At 36.5% G+C, this 18,250-nt stretch overlaps 1 protein-coding gene across 1 annotated transcript; it reads left to right on the forward strand.

The window, feature by feature from the left end:
• Positions 1–1,315: 1,315 nt before the first annotated feature.
• Positions 1,316–17,871, forward strand: LOC108677116 (the record flags this gene model as incomplete). The annotated part of the gene is made up of 2 exons (XM_018165269.2): positions 1,316–1,756; positions 17,425–17,871. Coding segments are annotated over exons 1-2 (472 nt in total), but the record flags the coding sequence as incomplete, so codon positions are not given.
• Between the last annotated feature and the right edge of the window lie 379 nt (positions 17,872–18,250).

Genomic DNA, 18,250 nt, shown 5'->3' on the forward strand with positions numbered 1-18,250 from the left:
ACAATAATGTTGGGGGTATATGTGGGTACTCACCACAACAATGTTGGGGGTATATGTGGGTACTCACCACAACAATGCTGCAGGTATATGTGGGTATTCACCACAACAATGCATTATTAATTTATTATGATGCATCGTCCCCTGTATTGCGTTGTCATTTGGACGGTTAAGACCTACCTTGAATGCAGGAAGGTGCGATGTTGTGGCTTTAGTATTATTATTATTTATTATTTTTAATTCTTTTTAGTATCATTATTACTTTTATTGTTGTTTTCATTCCTATTATAATTATTGATTATTGTTATTATACGTTATGTTTAATATAAATTATTATTATTATACAGTAATATCGTTATATCGTGTTATTATTGTTGTTATTACTTATATTATTATTAGTATTATTTTATTACAATCAATCTATCGCATCTTATCTCCTGTTATCTTATAAATCACGCCATCACTCTCACTCCAATCGTCCAGTATCACTCCTAAAATCTCTACCTAGCTTATTGCTCTGTTCAAGGTTTTAACAATCTTTATAACAATCACTGAACGAAACAATGGCATTAAACATTCTAAATTATTAGAATGTTTAGAAATTCTTCTATCGTCCTGATTTCAGTATTTTCCAAGTAACTATTCTCGAAAATTTCTTCTTGATCTGGTTCATCAATGTTGTTTTAGAATTATTTTTTTTTTAAATCTAAGAATTTCTAAGAATTCAGAAAAATTTCTAAACATTCTAAGAATTTAGAATGTTTAATGCCATTACTTCGTTCACCTTTATAACAATCACTGAACGAAGTAATGGCATTAAACATTCTAAATTCTTAGAATGTTTAGAAATTCTTCTAAATTCTTAGAAATTCTTAGATTTTCAAAAAAATTCTTTCTAAAACAACATTGATAAACCAGATCAAGAAGAAATTTTCGGGAATAGTTATTTGGAAAATTCTGAAATCAGGACGGTATTTTAAAACAAATTATATTCATAACAAAGGTTTTTATTGACTTAACCAAATCTTTTTAAAACCTCACGAACGAACCTGAAGTCGGTGCGACATTGTGCCGCCAACAGATGGACGAGAGTGAGGCCCAGGAGAGACAAACTAGTACTTGAATCAGCAAAATATCTCACTGATATCAAACGAGTTAATTTATATTTTTCAACAAATTAAAAATGTATAGAGATTTTTCAATAACACTGTGAACTTCAACGCAAAATAGGACAGTTATAAAAAGTTCACTAAACCTCTTGCACTGTTCAGCCGTCCGCGTAGGCGTTTTAGGAATATTGTTTACAGTGTCCCGAGATTGTCCCGAATTGAAGATGCCATGTCAATAAACTCGCGTTTTGAGCGTTGCATCCGAAGTTCGCGTTGGTGCTCTTGTGCTTGGTTAGTTTAATTGAGCAATTTATGAGAACTGTGATTCACAATTTATATTTCTGTTCAGTTCAAGGATCCTTTATACGATAGATTTTCTGTTTATGCAGCAGCACAAATGAATTAAATGTGTTGTATTATTGAACTTATTGAAACGCAGAGCAGAAAGCCACACACAGAAATCTGACACTAACAGTAACAGTACTTCAGGTTTTGTTCTTTCAAACTTTGAAATATATTGAAAATTTGTCCATTTTATATGTTACAAGAAGTTTGAAATCACTTAGGCTAAGACTTAGGTACTCTACAATCAGTGCAATGGCAATGCCAACATAAAGTTTTATTTATGCTGCTGTTACATGAATTTTCAGGTAAGTCTCAGTCTCACAATAAACTTGCAGGCTAGATTTTTTTGTAATCTATGTAACTGGCATCCAGCCCTATCACCATTGAATTTTGGAAGAGCAATTTGTGAAAAAGCTCACATGACAAGTAGGTACTATCATCATAGTAGCATGGTGACAAACCAGAGATTTATTAGAATCAGTTCATTTTTAATCTTGTCATTTACAAAAGATTTAAACCAATTTCTTATGTATGATAATGCTGGTATCCATGATACTTTGCTTGTCTACTTATAGGACTCAAGAATGAACTTGAGGGAGTCTAAAAAACTCTCTGCTTTGCCACTATGCATAGTAGCTATGGAAAATGTCTCCTATGCAACGGGATTGAAACCAAAACCAATTTTAAACAGCGATTTGCCTGTAATTTTCTAAAATCATCTGTAAAAACAATGATTTCATGCTCTATTTTCTAAAATTGCATATAAAAAATATGCTATTTTGCATACTGGAAAATTTGGCAGAAACCAATGTAAATCAGACAAGCCTTCAACCTAGCTAAATTTAGAATTTTCTATGTCTTTTTCCAATTTAATCTCTAAAAAAATAAGAAAAACAGTTCATTTTCATTTGTGATGTTTGAAAATTATCTGTAAAATGATTGTTTTTACCAGTAATTGGAAGAAAATTTTGCCCAATAATTCAATTTAACAATTGTGCAGGAAAATATGCCTGGTGCTTAGGATTTTATATTGTTGTTTTATCAATCTGCTTGGTGTGCCAAAATATGTTGAAAAAAAGTATGCCATATGCCAAAAACAGTTGAAACATGGTTGCTGACCCTACAATTTCATGCAAGGAAAATTTGCCTTGTTCAACATTGCACTCACTTGCACTGTGGAATTCCAAAGGGAAAGGGGTAATATATTAACTGGTAAACATAGCAAATTGGAAAGCAAGACCTCAAAATCTGGAAAGACCAGCATACCTCCACTTTCAGTCCACACAAGAATTCAATCAGTATCAGAACGTGTGCGACGTCACAGGCACTGGAATCAAATCATCACTAGAACATGTGCAAACTCAGTAAAGAAACTCCCTCTCCCTCAGTGAAATTTAAGATTGATTGGAGAGATAGAAGTGTGTTGAATATCGATTATGAGATTTGTAGCAGACAGACAAGCAAACAAGAAGTGAAGTTAAAGAGGAGTGTGTTAAAAGAAATTGAAGGGATATCATCCAGGAACTGAGAGGCAATTAAATAATGAGACCACCTCATTGAAGTACAACATGCTTTAATAAGTTCATTTGCATCTTTTTTTAAGTGCGTAAGACAATGATGTAGTCATGTCACTATCGATGGAAATCACAAAGTATAACATCTTCACTACCGTACCTATGTACATCCACTCACAAATACATGAAAAACTGCCTATTATTCAATTCACAAATATAAAATGATTGCTGCTGCATTCAGCTGAGACATGCAACTCCTTCCATTTTCAATCACGAATACCAACCTCAATATACTAAAGTAAAAAAATGAAAGATAAAAATTCTTCTATATTACAAATTTTTCAGTAACCGACATTCAACAAAATGGTTTAATAACCTTCATAAATGTTATTCATGCATGAAGACTGAGAAATATATTAAATGCAAGAATTTCAATCTAAATGTGTCGGCAAGATCTTCTGAAGGCGAAAATTTTGCCGATAATGCGTCGCCGTAGGTCTTTAAATCTTCATTCACTCTCTGCACAGTGGGTTGAAACATGGTTGCTAACACTGCAATTTCATGCAAGGTAAATTTGCCTTGTTCAACATTGCACTCACTTTCACTCAGCAGTGTGGAATTCCAAAGGGGTAATATATTAACTGGTAAACATAGCAAATTGAAAAGTAGGACCTCAAAATCTGGAAAGACCAGCATACCTCCACTTTCAGTTCACTTTCTCCACTTTCAGTATACTTTCAGAGACTAATCATCACTGATGAGTCTCTGCAAACTGCCACAGCTGTTTCATTGGAAAAACAGCGCTTGCATTATCACAGTAACAAGTATCCAATCAACGCTTGAACGCAAGCAACTTCAGTCACAAGAATCTAATCAGTATCAGAACATGTGCAACGTCACAGCCACTGGAATTAAATCATCACTAGAACATGTGCAAGATCACAGCCACTGGAATCCAATCATTGCTAGAACATGTGCAATGTCACAGCCACTGGAATCCAATTAGTGTTAGAAAGCTAGAATACCTAGACTGCCCGCAAATGCAGACAATATTAACGCACTGATGAAATAATTTAATTCTACTTTAATTACAAACATCAGCAATTCTTGCAATGACAAAATAATTTCAAACAAAGATCCTGAAATTTTTAATTGAATGGACAGCAATTGAAAAATATGCATCTAAAAATTACTTTTTTTTTAAGACAACATTTCTAAAGAATACAGTGTCTACAATGTTACACATATACAATGAATTTCTAATTTTATTTCCATACCTATATTAAAAAAAAGTAATTCTTAAATTTGTTTTTATAAATGAAAAAATTTAAAATTTCAAAATTATTTATTCTGTCAATTGATTCATACACTATCTTTGACTTTACACAAGTGTGCCAAATTTAAGATTGATTGGAGAGATTGAAGTGTGTTGAATATCGATTATAAGATTTGTAGCAGACATACAAACAAACAAGAAGTGAAGTTAAAGAGAAGTGTGTTAAAAGAAATTGAAGGGATATCATCCAGGAACTGAGAGGCAATTAAATAATGAGACCACCTCATTGAAGTACAACACGCTTGAATAAGTTCATTTGCATCTTTTTTTAAGTGCGTAAGACAATGATGTAGTCATGTCACTATCAATGGAAATCGCAAAGTATAACATCTTCACTACCTATGTACATTCACTCACAAATACATGAAAAACTGCCTATTATTCAATCCACAAATACAAAAATGATTGCTGCTGCGTTCAGCTGAGACATGCAACTCCTTCCATTTGCAATCGCGAATACCAACCTCAATATACTTGTGTAAAAAAATGAAAGATAAGAATTCTTCTATATTACAAATTTTTCAGTAACTGACATTCAATAAAATGGTTTAATAACCTTCATAAATGTTATTCATGCATGAAGAATCAATCATATGCAACAAACAAGGTGGCAGGAAAACTTTTGACTTGACTCAAATGTAGTAATGATGGTTACTGGTTAGTTCTCATTACGCGCTCGGTGGGTGTGGTAACTACGCTGCATTAACTGCAGATAAAACTCCCATACTTTGAGACGATAATCGAGTGAAAACTTTATGTGATATTCTGTAAGCCATCTTAAGTTCTAATAATGTAGAAATCACAAGGTTCACAGAATCTAAAGGTTTGAATGCTAAATTTTTTAGTAGGTGCTCTAGTCTAGTCAGTCAACTGAGACTACTGAGTCAAGTTTCATGTCTGAATCTGATGATGTCATTGTGCATTGCCTTTTATTCAATGAGTTTCTCCAATTGCCAATGAGTTTCTCCTCAATTTGAAAGCTGACATAACAAATAGGTGCAATAAATGTTTTTTATATTTAATTTGAAACAATTATGTTAATAGTAAATAGTATTTCCTTCTGTAGATCTCTCTTGCTCATCTGTGAGTGACACGTGCAATTAACAATCTTGGGACCTTCTCTGTGATGCCTGACTTAACGTTCATGCCAAAGCCGATTTCTGACGGCTTGCAAACTTGTTTCTAGTTGCCTGGAACATTTTTTTAAGGCGGAATGCTTTTTTTAAATGAACCACTAATCTTAGAATTCCATCCTGCTCACATGTATTAGTAACTACCATCAACCGGGACAACTCGGGACGGGCGGGGTAACTTGGGACAGTCCTCCAACACGGTGTAAAACTGTTTTAGTAGCAAAACTAATTGGAATATCGCAAAACTAAATATAGTGGTGTAAACGTCAACATTTTTCCTATCTATGTAGTATAAAAGAAGTTCAAAAATACTACATTTACTAGCTTTGAAAAATTCCCGAAAAAAAACAGTGAAAAATGATATTTTGAAAAGTTCCTTTCAACTTCCTTCTGCTAAGGTCTGTAGGTAGTAAAAAAAATATTTGCCACAAACAAGGTGGCAGGAAAACTTTTGACTTGACTCAAATGTAGTAATGATGGTTACTGGTTAGTTCTCATTACGCGCTCGGTGGGTGTGGTAACTACGCTGCATTAACTGCAGATAAAACTCCCATACTCTGAGACGATAATCGAGTGAAAACTTTATGTGATATTCTGTGAGCCATCTTAAGTTCTAATAATGTAGAAATCACAAGGTTTACAGAATCTAAAGGTTTGAATGCTAAATTTTTTAGTAGGTGCTCTAGTCTAGTCAGTCAACTGAGACTACTGAGTCAAGTTTCATGTCTGAATCTGATGATGTCATTGTGCATTGCCTTTTATTCAATAAGTTTCTCCAATTGCCAATGAGTTTCTCCTCAATTTGAAAGCTGACGTAACAAATAGGTGCAATAAATGTTTTTATATTTAATTTGAAACCATTATGTTAAGAGTAAATAGTATTTCCTTCTGTAGATCCCTCTTGCTCATCTGTGAGTGACGCGTGCAATTAACAATCTTGGGACCTTCTCTGTGATGCCTGACTTAACATTCATGCCAAAGCCAATTTCTGACAGCCTGTAAACCTGTTTCTAGTTGCCTGGAACTTTTTTTTAAGGCGGAATGCTTTTTTTAAATTTAGAATTCCATCCTGCTCAAATGTATTATAGTAACTATATTCATTCACATATGCATATTTGTGACTGTACATATCTCAATGCCTGCTGCCACTGATAGCCAAGGCTATGCAATGATATAATTGTAACCTCACACTACATGGCAATGCACATAGATTATTAGTGACTACATGGTTCAACATCAGCTACTGCCAAAACTGTGGCAGCTGCAGCTATGCAATGACATACATGATCGTATCCTTCTGCCTTGTGGCCATGGACACTGGCATGTTAGTGACCATTGCTGCTTTCAAAGCTGGCAGCCACCACCTGCTCTGGGCTGCCATCTGTACCAATCAATCAGATTGAGATATAGTCCTGCATTAATTGCATGGACCATTGCTTTCAGAGAGCTCATTTTGCATTTGAAAATTCCTCAAAACCTGCATACCTAACTTTTGCTTACAAGATTTCTTGCTAAACATATGTATAGATACAGAGATATTAAAAGGAAAATGCATTGGAAAGTTGTTCTAATGATGCAAATTTTAATGCTCGTGTGTTGCCAAAGAGCAATCTGGTTTTGGAGGCTAGAGATATGAGTTGATTAATTTTTTATTCATAGAACTCTTTCTTAGTCGAGTGTGGGAAATATTTACTTTCTGAGCCACTACTAACATCAATGACCAGTGTGGCATATATGATAGAATTTCCAAAAAATTATGGGTAAAAAAATCAGCTTTAAGGGTAATTTTCAATAATGATAGGCAAATGTGAGCCATTTTTCATAAATTTCCCTGAAGAAATTAAGCAAGGGCCGTAGGAATGGGTAAAAACGAGACTGCAAGCTTGAGCATTTGTATTTTTCCTTGGACCATAACTTTCAACCTAAATTATATGCAAACTATTGAGTGTAGCAACCTGAGAACATACGGTATGTACAAAACATTAAACATTTTAAAGTTGTCATGCGTGGTGGCAACCATTAGTGCAAGTCATTTCGTGCTCACTAGAACTGATCCTTTTTGGGAACTAGGCTTGTGGTAATATTGCTCTGGTTACTCATGTCAGGCGGTAGAGGATTAACAAGGAACACATTGTTTAAAATATAAGACATGTTCTGCCCAAACTGCCCTATTCATTGGCACCACAGGGCCTACTCTGTGCAAAATAAGAAATTCAATAAAAGTCGTACACTCCCTTGATTTCTTGCTCACTCCCTTGAACTTTCTTGTTGTGCAAAAAATTAGGTACCTACATTAATTATGAAAATAAAACCCCTGACTCGGGGAAATATATATTTCTGTTAACTTTTTCGATGTAATACTGGCTATATATATATAGTTTCAATCTCTGGTATACAAAAGATCAAGTGATATTAATGCGGAGTGCTGCAAAGATATAAATATATGTTTATAACATCATAACTTGATATGAACTTTATTGACGTATTCACCAGCCAATTCCGATGAGTCATGTGAGACGTCTAAACACAATTTAGCTGAGCTCTGACAAGCATCAAAGTTTGATTAGTTTGACTTGCTCTCGATCATCTGTCACTCCTGCATCCTTAATGCTGAACTCGTAAAAATGCTCCCCTACAGCTTCATCATTAATTTGCTTTGAAAAATAATATTGAAATAAAATGCTTGGTGCAGAGCAGAAACAAAATTAGCCTATAAGAAGAAAAATCACAAATGCAATGAACCTACAGCTCTGCTATTCCCATGTATACAAATATATAGGTATAAAATAATGCCAGAGGGCAGATTACTGCATGGTTTGATTTTAGCGTGTGAAATAAATTACGGTTTCTAATTACGAAGTATCAGACTTTGGCAGAATTGAATAAAAATACCTCATTGTTTTGATCTGATGAATATTTCTGTTGCATGGGAACTAACTTTACGGAGCTACGGTCTCAAGGCCTATGAGCAGAAAGATCATTTTTCTTCTGTGAAGATGTCGAAAAATATTAGATTTCTTGAAAGCAGTTCTTAAAAACAGAGCGATATCAAAGTTCCCCTCTATCTTCTCTTTAAAAGTTGTAAACTTGGGTGAACTTGGCTAACTTCTCTTGGAGACTAAAGCTAGAGTAATGTTGTGAAGTTTATTCTATATGAGACCAGAAGATTCGTCTGTTGTAATTCTTCTCTCCTGGATGTTTCGTGACAATTGTGCACTTATTTTGCTTATTTAGAATATACGTTAACACATGACTCCCGGTGACCTGAGCATATTTCCTATTTTTGTGATTTATTAGCCTATTTGTGACGTTTACGAATATTTTGGCCCGTAGAAATTTTTCAGAATTAAAGTTTTATAACGCTGAAATTGAAACAGTTGTGATAAACTCTATCAAGAAACAATGTTCAAGACGATATAATTATCGAATTTCGAAACATTTATCGGGGTATTTTGGAGTGGCTGTTTATTTATCTGCTGACAAATGCGGATGTTGAAGCAGCACTCGGCGTCAGCTTTATATACCTACTAGATTCAATCGGCGCTGAGCTCGCTGGTGTCGTGCCAGAGGATGTTCTTGATGCCACCATCGCGTCGCATCGCTTTGTCTCGCGGTCACGGAGCGCCGCAACATTTCGCTCCTTGCGCCTCATCTTCACTCCGGCGCTTTTTGCAATTGTCTTGTTTTTATCAGTCTGTTTTTGTTTCATATGCAATATGCTTGTATGTTTACACACGTGCGATCGATGACCAGAGAATTCGTTGAATGCAATCCTGACTTTGGGAAAATTGACTGACGATAAATTCCGATTTTTCATTCATAGAACTCTTTCTTAGTCTTAGTCCCTTAATGCTGATGTTTTTACCCATAATTTTTTGGAAATTCTATCATATATGCCACACTGGTCATTGATGTTAATAGTGGCTCAGAAAGTAAATATTTCCCACACCTGACTAAGAAAAAATTCTATGAATGAAAAATTCTACCGTCTGACAGACAAGCATAATGCATTCCTTTTTTTCGAATTTGTTGCATTCGAAACGTCGTTAATAAATAAGAATTACTTCCTGAAACTTGCCTTTTAATCTAACGTCATTTGAAGAAAAGTTCCAATCACTGATAATATAAATCAACGAATTCTCTGGTCATCGATCGCACGTATGTAAAAAATTAATTTCTTCCATCTAATATAAATTTATGCTTGTATGTTCGCATATTTTGCCCTCGCTGTGCACGAAGGTTGGAATTTCAATCATCGTAAATCAATTTTGTCTCGACAAATTTTTCTTTTCGTACCTTGATTCTTTTAATTTCCCGATTTATTTCTTTTATCTTTTTCCGTTAGCTTTACAGCGGAACTTTATAATATTTAAATCGTCGATATAATTAATTTACACATGATATTAAGAATTATATTATAAAAAACGATCAAGTACTACCGAATGCTTTTTATAATAGAATTTTTATGAAAATCGCATTGCAATGAATAATAATTCCCCCGTATCTTTTACTGAATTTCTCACGTACATCAAGCGTGGCTATATTTTTGCATAAATCTCTGCGCGTTAGACTCATAAATTTCCAGTCTTGCTCTCTCGTAAACTTCCACTTTTTAAATGCGCGCCAGAAATTCAGCCTGGCGTGGTTTGAAAATAAAATGTTACGCTACCCCCGCGAGAAATGTTATTATTTAGCGGCATATTTGAGCCAGCGCGCGCAGGTAGGATACAAGTCCCGTGGTAGCGCGCGTTCCCTAGAGGTGCGGGCTCTCTAAAGTTAAAACTTTTTACCCGATCTTTTGCTGAGTACACGACAGCTCTGCCATAACTTGCGGGTCTGCGGCCGCCGCCGACTGCTCCTGTTCTCCACCCACTTTCCGATATTAAACGTTGACCTAATTACAAGTTGGCGATTCTTCTTAAAAGTCTTCGTTCTTTGGTGTGTCTTGGATTGCAACTTCCCCTTGCCGGGTTTGCCTCGAAGCAACTTTTTTAGGCTGCGTGCCGATATTTCTTGAGAGAAAACTTCAAATGATATATGATGCAATTTTCGTTTTGTTTCCAAATTTATCTCAAAAAATAAAATTTTTTAATTTCATTTGGAGCAAGATTAGATTCATTTTTGGCCCAAACTCGATTAATGGCATTAAATGACCTAACATTTTGCCTCGAGAAACTTTGAACGTAATCATTGCTAGTATTTTAAGGCCTAAAGACTTGTCTTATCGTTAGTAAATAAAAGATTAAATAAAACATCCGTCATCGAGTGGGTGCATGTGCTTCACGAATGTGGCCCCGATACCACCCGAACGAAGACGAACCAACAGGTTTTCATTTACGTTATTATTATTGGATAAACATACTCCCTCATATTTGGTCTTGCTCTATTTTATTATGATACTACAACCTCGTGTTGCGTGTCCCTTTATGCTTAACAATGTTGAACGTTGAAAAACATCCAGGGTGGCGTCTGGCATTGCCCGGGACCGATCTCGGTCTGGCGAGCACACGCATGTAGCGGCAAATTGGGGCAGTGCTGAGACCATCTCGGTGTTTTCTACATCGCCGCGTTCAGTCACTGCAATATTTGCGTAGGCTTACGTAGGCAGCCACCGCGCCAAGTTAACAACACCGAATTTACTTCAGAATTGCCTGTATTAATCTAGCATCCCGATGAGTTTGCGGCTCGTAGATAACGAACGTTTAATGTTTGATGTCGCTGAATTTGCCATTTAGTTCACTTAGAAAAACGAATTTATACATGGCATACATTCTTGCAGCACTAGCATAGAGCGGACGTTACAATGCTGCGCTCTTTTGGCGGGCCAAACAAGAATACCCACATGAGGGTGAAAAAAGTTTATCGCTATTTGGGCAAAACCTCTCTCATTTCTGTTAGTGTACATTTCTCTGTTGACTTCATGGCGCACGACGCAAAGCGTGCTTAAAGAAGATCGTGGAATGACAAACAAAAATGTTGATTATTTTGGTAATGTCATTATGTCTGAGCTTATTTTTAAATTGCTGCAAATAATGCGTGATGACATTTTTTTAATTCAAAGAAGAATTCAAGTAATAAGAAAACTGTCGTTTTATATTGTTTTATGTAACGAAATTGGTTCCCTTCCGCAGATGGCAAGAACTGATGTTCATTTAGTCGCGCTGAAGCAGCATACTACCCTAGAATACAGTGCATTTAATCACCAAAGAACAAAATTTAAAATATGTAACATGATTTATAACGTTTTTATTGGTATAAACTTCTCTCTCATGTATAAATCGATCGGACATTCTATAAGCACGCATAGAGGTGATTCGCGTCGCTGCAAGTGTCAATGCATTTAGTAGGATGTTTATAAGTAACCATATCGAGGTACGGTATGATCAGCATCGATTAAGCTATGTATTTATATCGTGTGTTCTGACGAACAGGTTGAATTTATTATTCGTATGCATCGTCAGGTGCATCTTTTGGTACTGACACACATAATTTTCTCTTTAACAAAAAAATCATTTTGCGATAGATTATATTACATCTTCCTTTTTGTGCAACAATTGTTGTTTGAACTCTATAAAAAGTATTGTTTGAACGCTATGATAACGTATCGAGCAGGAAACCATGCATACTGAACTGTACCACAATGACAACGAATTCGTGTACACAATCTCGGGCGCAATCTAGGCCTCTATACAGCGTTCTCAAGTGATACTCGCGGAGCTTTGGAATTCCCGCGGCAAGCATTTTCTGTGCCTAGAACAATTTCCCTCCGTAAAGTCTTGAGCCTCTTCTTGGGCTCTGTAATGAAATTTTGTGTTGCATTGGCGGGCTCGGCGTGTCGGTAGCCTGGCTACGAGTTGCCTATGCCGACTGCCTCACAGTACCAGAGGTTGTCGGGGCAGTGATGTGTGCATTCAATTGTTTGTAGATGTCTTCATCTTGGGCAGATTTGTCGCTTTGGGTTTTAAATATTTTCGAGAGGGTATTTTAGTATGTTTTTTATTAACAACTTTTAAAAAACAGTTATTTGATGTAATATACATACTTTTCGTAGCGGTCCTTATATCGAACCTGTATGGTCGTCAAAAATAGTGCTGTAAACTATCCAGTCACAATCGGATAAAAATGGCAAACATGATTATGATAGCATTTCTGCCTACTCTTTTCTCAAAATTTTCTTGGATGGTGGAGTTTACAGTGATAGGTCACAACAAAGTTATATTAGCTTCTGGACCAGCAAGTATACGCGGAACTATGAATATTGAAACATCTCGTAACCCACACCTAGTATGTAAGGCTTTAATGACGCTATGATCTTGCTATATTAGGTCATGTCGACTTCTGATTGTGTCGAGTTACCAACTTACCAAACGGTCGATTTCCGTGGACCACTGTACTAGGTGCAAATTGTGTGGCATCTTGCATTTAGATTTCTGCTTCGTCTCGTGTCTCTTTTACATCGAAGATGAAATAGATGTTTTTCGGAGGCTTTGGAATAGCTTTGAGTGCACCAAAAGATCAACGAGCGATTGTCACCGGGGGCTGATATGTTATGATGGCTTACGGAAACACTAAATCGAGTACGGTGTTAGGTTGTTCCTCTCGGAACTCCATGACTCTGAGGGCTTATGAATAGTAAGGGCGTGTGTCACTTTATGTTCTCTTCCTTCCTCTTCAGTGCCATATCTTAGGAAGCAGCTTTAGCCATCCTTCACTCATGATCGACCTCTTCTTTTCATTCGCATTCAGTGTTTGTCGATGGCACACTTGTTCTGTTCTTGCTTTTGTGCGGAGCAACTGATGTGTGATCGTTTTTTTGGGTCTGTGCCTTCCGTCTTCTGGCGCCAGGAGCGATAAATTTGATGAAGATTTCTTGCATATTATTGTAGTCCTTGATATTTTTTTGGTAAGAGGTCGAGCATCTCTCGAATGGCCCCAATAAATCATTTTCTTGAATGAAATTCAAATTTTCGTGATTGTGGATTCATCTTGTAATTATGCTCAAGTAGTTAGCGTGCTCTTCCTATTGTGGAAGGTTTTTCGTATTTTTCATATAAACGTCAATTTCAATGTTGGATCAAATTTCTTACCTTGGACAGATTTTGAATGGATTTGTGCATGACGAAAAACTATCCATGCATCAAGCGTTAATTATAAGTTAAAGTTGATCTGTAGAGTGACAGAAGTAAACTGATGCAGTTATTCATTACCGTACGTATTCTAAAACATATTTAATAATTTTGTTTAAACGCTGAAAACCTGAATGGTTCAAGATGTCAAAATGTTACTGCATTTTAAAAATAATTTGTTACCGAGGCCATTTTTATAACTTGAGATGTTATTTAATATATTCCAGAATCTGCAATATTCGGGATTTCGACTATTTAACACTAGCCTAAGATCCTTGTTTGATTATGTTATTGATCACATACTAAAAAATGCTCTGCAAAAATTTTTGTGGAAATTCATTAAATATTATCCGAAAAAATCAAGCTTTTGCATCTCAAATTCTGACTAACGGACTTTTAGAGACTTTCTGTTAGAACTACGCATTAATAATTCTCGTGTTGATCCTTTTTACATGCCGCCATTTGCGTGGAAGAGACTGCGAAATGTCACTAATGGACGAGACGACAAAAATAAATGATTAGTGACAGCACTATAAGGGAGCGCGGCTTCTCTTCAGCCCATGTTAATCACGCCCTTCAATTAAAGTTAGACCGCAGGGGTGTCATATATAGGTTGATATTTCAAGAAATAATTCGAAATTAACGCTATTGAATCTATATAGGTTTGAGTGAGGTCTGTTTGAGATGTCCAGAGGTATTAATTTTTTTGACTAATTGATCCGGTTCTCTTGGTTGAAATACATTATTTGAATTTAATTTATCAAAATTGGTACTTTTCTGAACGAGTTATGTTTGAGATATACGTACATAGGTTTCTATTTCTCATAAACATTCCTTACGGAATACCGTGTTATGGCATTCTGAATTTGAGTTTGTAGAAATAACTACTGGCTACTATTATTACTATCACTACTATTATTATTATTATTATTTTTCCCAATTGCGGACATCAAAACATTGTTGCATCGCGTCTGTAAGAGCTTTTGTTATAACGCTTGTGGCGAACATTGAGGTTAGACTGGCGTGTTGGTGTACAGGACCTGGTCCGACTGCGTATGGCGGAGAATCACTGGGTTTACGTATTATTTCATGCAATTAGTGTCTTGGTTTGGCGCACACAGATTTCATTAAGGCGCAGCACGCTAGCCTAGACTCACAGAACTTGGCTTGGGCTTATAGGGCTTCCTGCTAGCAACTCTCGCGCTCTCTTCCTAATATCGTGCTTATAATTGTGCAGTACTCTATAACTGGCGTGTAATCGAAACTGTCGGGGGTTCATTATTTCAATTTTTCGATTCATATACATTTGGCTTGTTCCATCATTTACCTCTACTTCTTTCCTTATTGTCTAATTTGGTTGGTTAGGACTTACATTTTTTAATTTTGTATGTATGGTGAGGCACTGCCTGGAGTGCTACGTCCGGAACAAATACCAATGAATTATGAGTATTATATATATAGAGTATATTATAATTATGTTATATAGAGTATCTCGTCTTTAATTTTAGAGAACGAAGCATGATTAGTGACTGCTTTCCAGAAATTCATGTGTTGAGTGTATGTTGACTGTGTTGATCATAAAATTCACCGTTGGATGTTGTTTGAATTTGTTAGTAGTAATTAACTTAGTGTAAACCGCTACCCTGAACCACCCGCTATCACTTCTCTTCCGAAGATTTAGTTCACATCCAAATTCCAATAAAAATTGCCACGGTTGTGTGCCGCTACTTGCTTCGTACGCTGTGAGAACTAAAATTGCGTACTAGAACCTTCGTAGAAATAATTTGGCCTTTGCATAGAAATAATTTAACCCTTGCCTAAAAACAATTTGGTCTTTGCTTAGAAGTTAGAAATAATTTGGATTTATACCAAGTTTTATGCATATCTTTATATAATGTAGCTGTGTTTTTATTTTTACAAGTATACCTTGCAAAGTTTTCCAATTAATTATTCCTTGAAATTTCGAATTCGTTTACATGTGACAACCTTGCTTGATATTTCTTAATGTTAGTACTATAATGGAATAACGACTTTAGTTTGGTCGTTAGACTAATTATCTTTTCTCTGTCACGTTTTTCATGGCTCTTGATCTCATTGCATTAGTTTTGCATGTGTTATTATATAGCAAGTTTTCAGGAAGTAAACTCTTAGCGTTTGTCACAGTTTTATCAGAATAAAGCGGATCGGAGCGACTGCACTGCTGCCTTCGGAGATGAACGAACAGTTGCGGCGTTTTGTGTTCTTTCTACGTATAAACCGATTTGTGTTCTTTCTACGAATAAACCGATTTAAACAATATTTTCATCCCGTAGATTGCTACGTCTCTGGTTATAAATGTAAGATGTATATAGTGGAAAAAGCATCCTGTGAGCTTTCACGCTTAATACAGTCCTTTGCTTGGTCGCTTGCCTCCCTCGAACGCCCTCCAAAAAAAAATAAGTGCGCTAAATTGAGAGGAAAATTGTACGATTTCTGTTATGTTGTTGTCGTGCTGGGGCGATTCTGCTGAGCTTTCTCCTAATCTCGCTCCTTTCATGGCGTTTGAGGCTTCCGTGTCAACTGAGGAGTTTTTACTGTTGCTAATATCGCTCTTCCTTGTCCAGAAAGTTCGAAATTTGTCCAGTTTTTATAATTTAAGTTTTAAATTTGTGTAGATTTCTGTGCTTGTCTGCGAAAAGGTAAGCATGCATGGAGGAATTGGTTTGCATTTTCAAACAATGGAAAGGTCACATTTCGTTTTTCTTTCATTGAAGTGTTAGTATCCCTTATTGCATCTTAAAATTTAAAAAGAATTTCATGCATTTAGGAAGAATTAATCAACCTTTTTTGGAATGGATAATATAACAAGTGGATTTAATATCCAGCATCACGCTGGCAACCGATAACATCAAAATTTTTGTCTGGGTAGACTCATTGGGAACTTGGTCTCAAAATTCTTCTTGAATTCTCTGTATATTAACCCAGAGTTCATTTAGTATGGTTCATAGTGCATAAGTGCAGCGGGAGTTCAGCGTCGTACTCGGTTTCGCCATTAGCCTGTAGCGGGAAGGCTGCACTCGCTGCAGCAGCTCTGCGCAGCATTGTTTTCTGTGGGGCTTTTTGGCTCTCAACATAAGTGGTCTATCATGTCACCAGCTCCCTCCTGCTCCGGAGCTCTGGCACTCCGCCTGCCCACTGCCCTTATTCCCTTCATATTTAATATAATAAAAATATGATGGCGATGACGCTTGCGCTCTTCTGCCAATAAAGTCAAGTTTAATCGGAAATCCGGAAAAACTATAATTAATGACCGTATTTTTGAAAAGTGTTCGGAATTTTTTTAATTCAAGTTTCTTCCCGGTAGAATCGTAAAGAGTGATTACCGAGTCTGGAAAAGATATAGGTATTTCATTCCACGTGTAAACTGTGAAGTTTTTAAAAACATTTTTGTTTAATTAAGTAAATCGGTCAGGAAGACTCGCACTTCCCGAGGTTTCTCAGGTGCGATCATGTACGTCAAGTCTTTTTTTTTTTAATTTTTATTCTTTTTGCAAAGTTTGTTATCTGAGTTTTCCTTATTACGACTGTTTAGGCTTTTATTTCTCTGCTTTTCTAAGCGAGGAACTTCAAAAGAGGTGCAGCTTTTAAAATTTTTCAGAGAGGAAAATTCACGGGTTTTTGTCTCTTACTCGAGAAAACATGATGTGCTATCTGTTCAGAAATACGATTGGTTTGAACCGCATAGCAGCCTTGAATTTGATTTTTGAAAAGCCTTTATTCCAACAAATAGCTTATGCTTGTTTTTTTATAATTTAATAATCCAATGATGCTTGAACTTTGTATTGAGCTCAATTATTAAATTTCAATGTCTCTTCATTGTCGCAGGCATGGAAGCTGGTGAAAGAGGCAGACCTCGCACGGGCCGCGTCCCCAAGTGTCAAGTTCACAAACGCAAACGACTTGAACTCGACGACGCAGTATCCAAGCAGACAATCACTAAGTCCCATGTTGACGACCAACCTAATTCCTCCCATGACACTGACAGACTAACGCTATCGTCATCACCCGCACCCGACCACGTCCTACCTCTCCCCGCGTACTCCCCTTCCGTACTGCACACGTCTGGGAATGACGCCACTCATTCGTCACCCAACGACCTGCCGCCCGATATTCCGGAAGTGATAAACCCGGAAAAGCTCCCACTTTCTCACCCATGTCACCCGCAGCACCGGATTGCAGTGCCCTCTCCGGAGCTCCAGTGGGTCGTGAAGATTTTACCGCACACTCTGACCGTGTGGAAGAAGAGGCGGTGGGCTATTGCCATCGTTAGAGGTAAGTACTGGCGAATATTTTGCAAGGGAATTTATTTATGGTAAATGGATAAGATGTTTTGTCAAGGTGAGTTATTTCACTCAAAGTTGCAGGTCAAGAAATAATCATTGGAATTTAAATTCGAGGTTGGAATGTCATCGTTGATTGAGTGCTAAGTGAATTGTAGGTGAAAATAGTGTAGTTCAAAAGCAAGTCCTGCCGCTTAGAGCAAGCATTGTTTTTTACCTACAAAATTCGTATCCGTGATCGTTATTTGCAATTTATTCTGCCACATTTTAGGCTCATGTAAAATGTCTTGCATCCTTTCGGCACAGCTGAATTATATATAATTAGTTCTATTAATGCGCTGCAAGTCGAACACACTCCTATAGCCTTTTAC

This window comes from Hyalella azteca, unplaced genomic scaffold, assembly GCF_000764305.2.
Source record: "Hyalella azteca isolate HAZT.00-mixed unplaced genomic scaffold, Hazt_2.0.2 contig15836, whole genome shotgun sequence".
In the NCBI taxonomy this organism is placed as follows: domain Eukaryota; kingdom Metazoa; phylum Arthropoda; class Malacostraca; order Amphipoda; family Hyalellidae; genus Hyalella; species Hyalella azteca.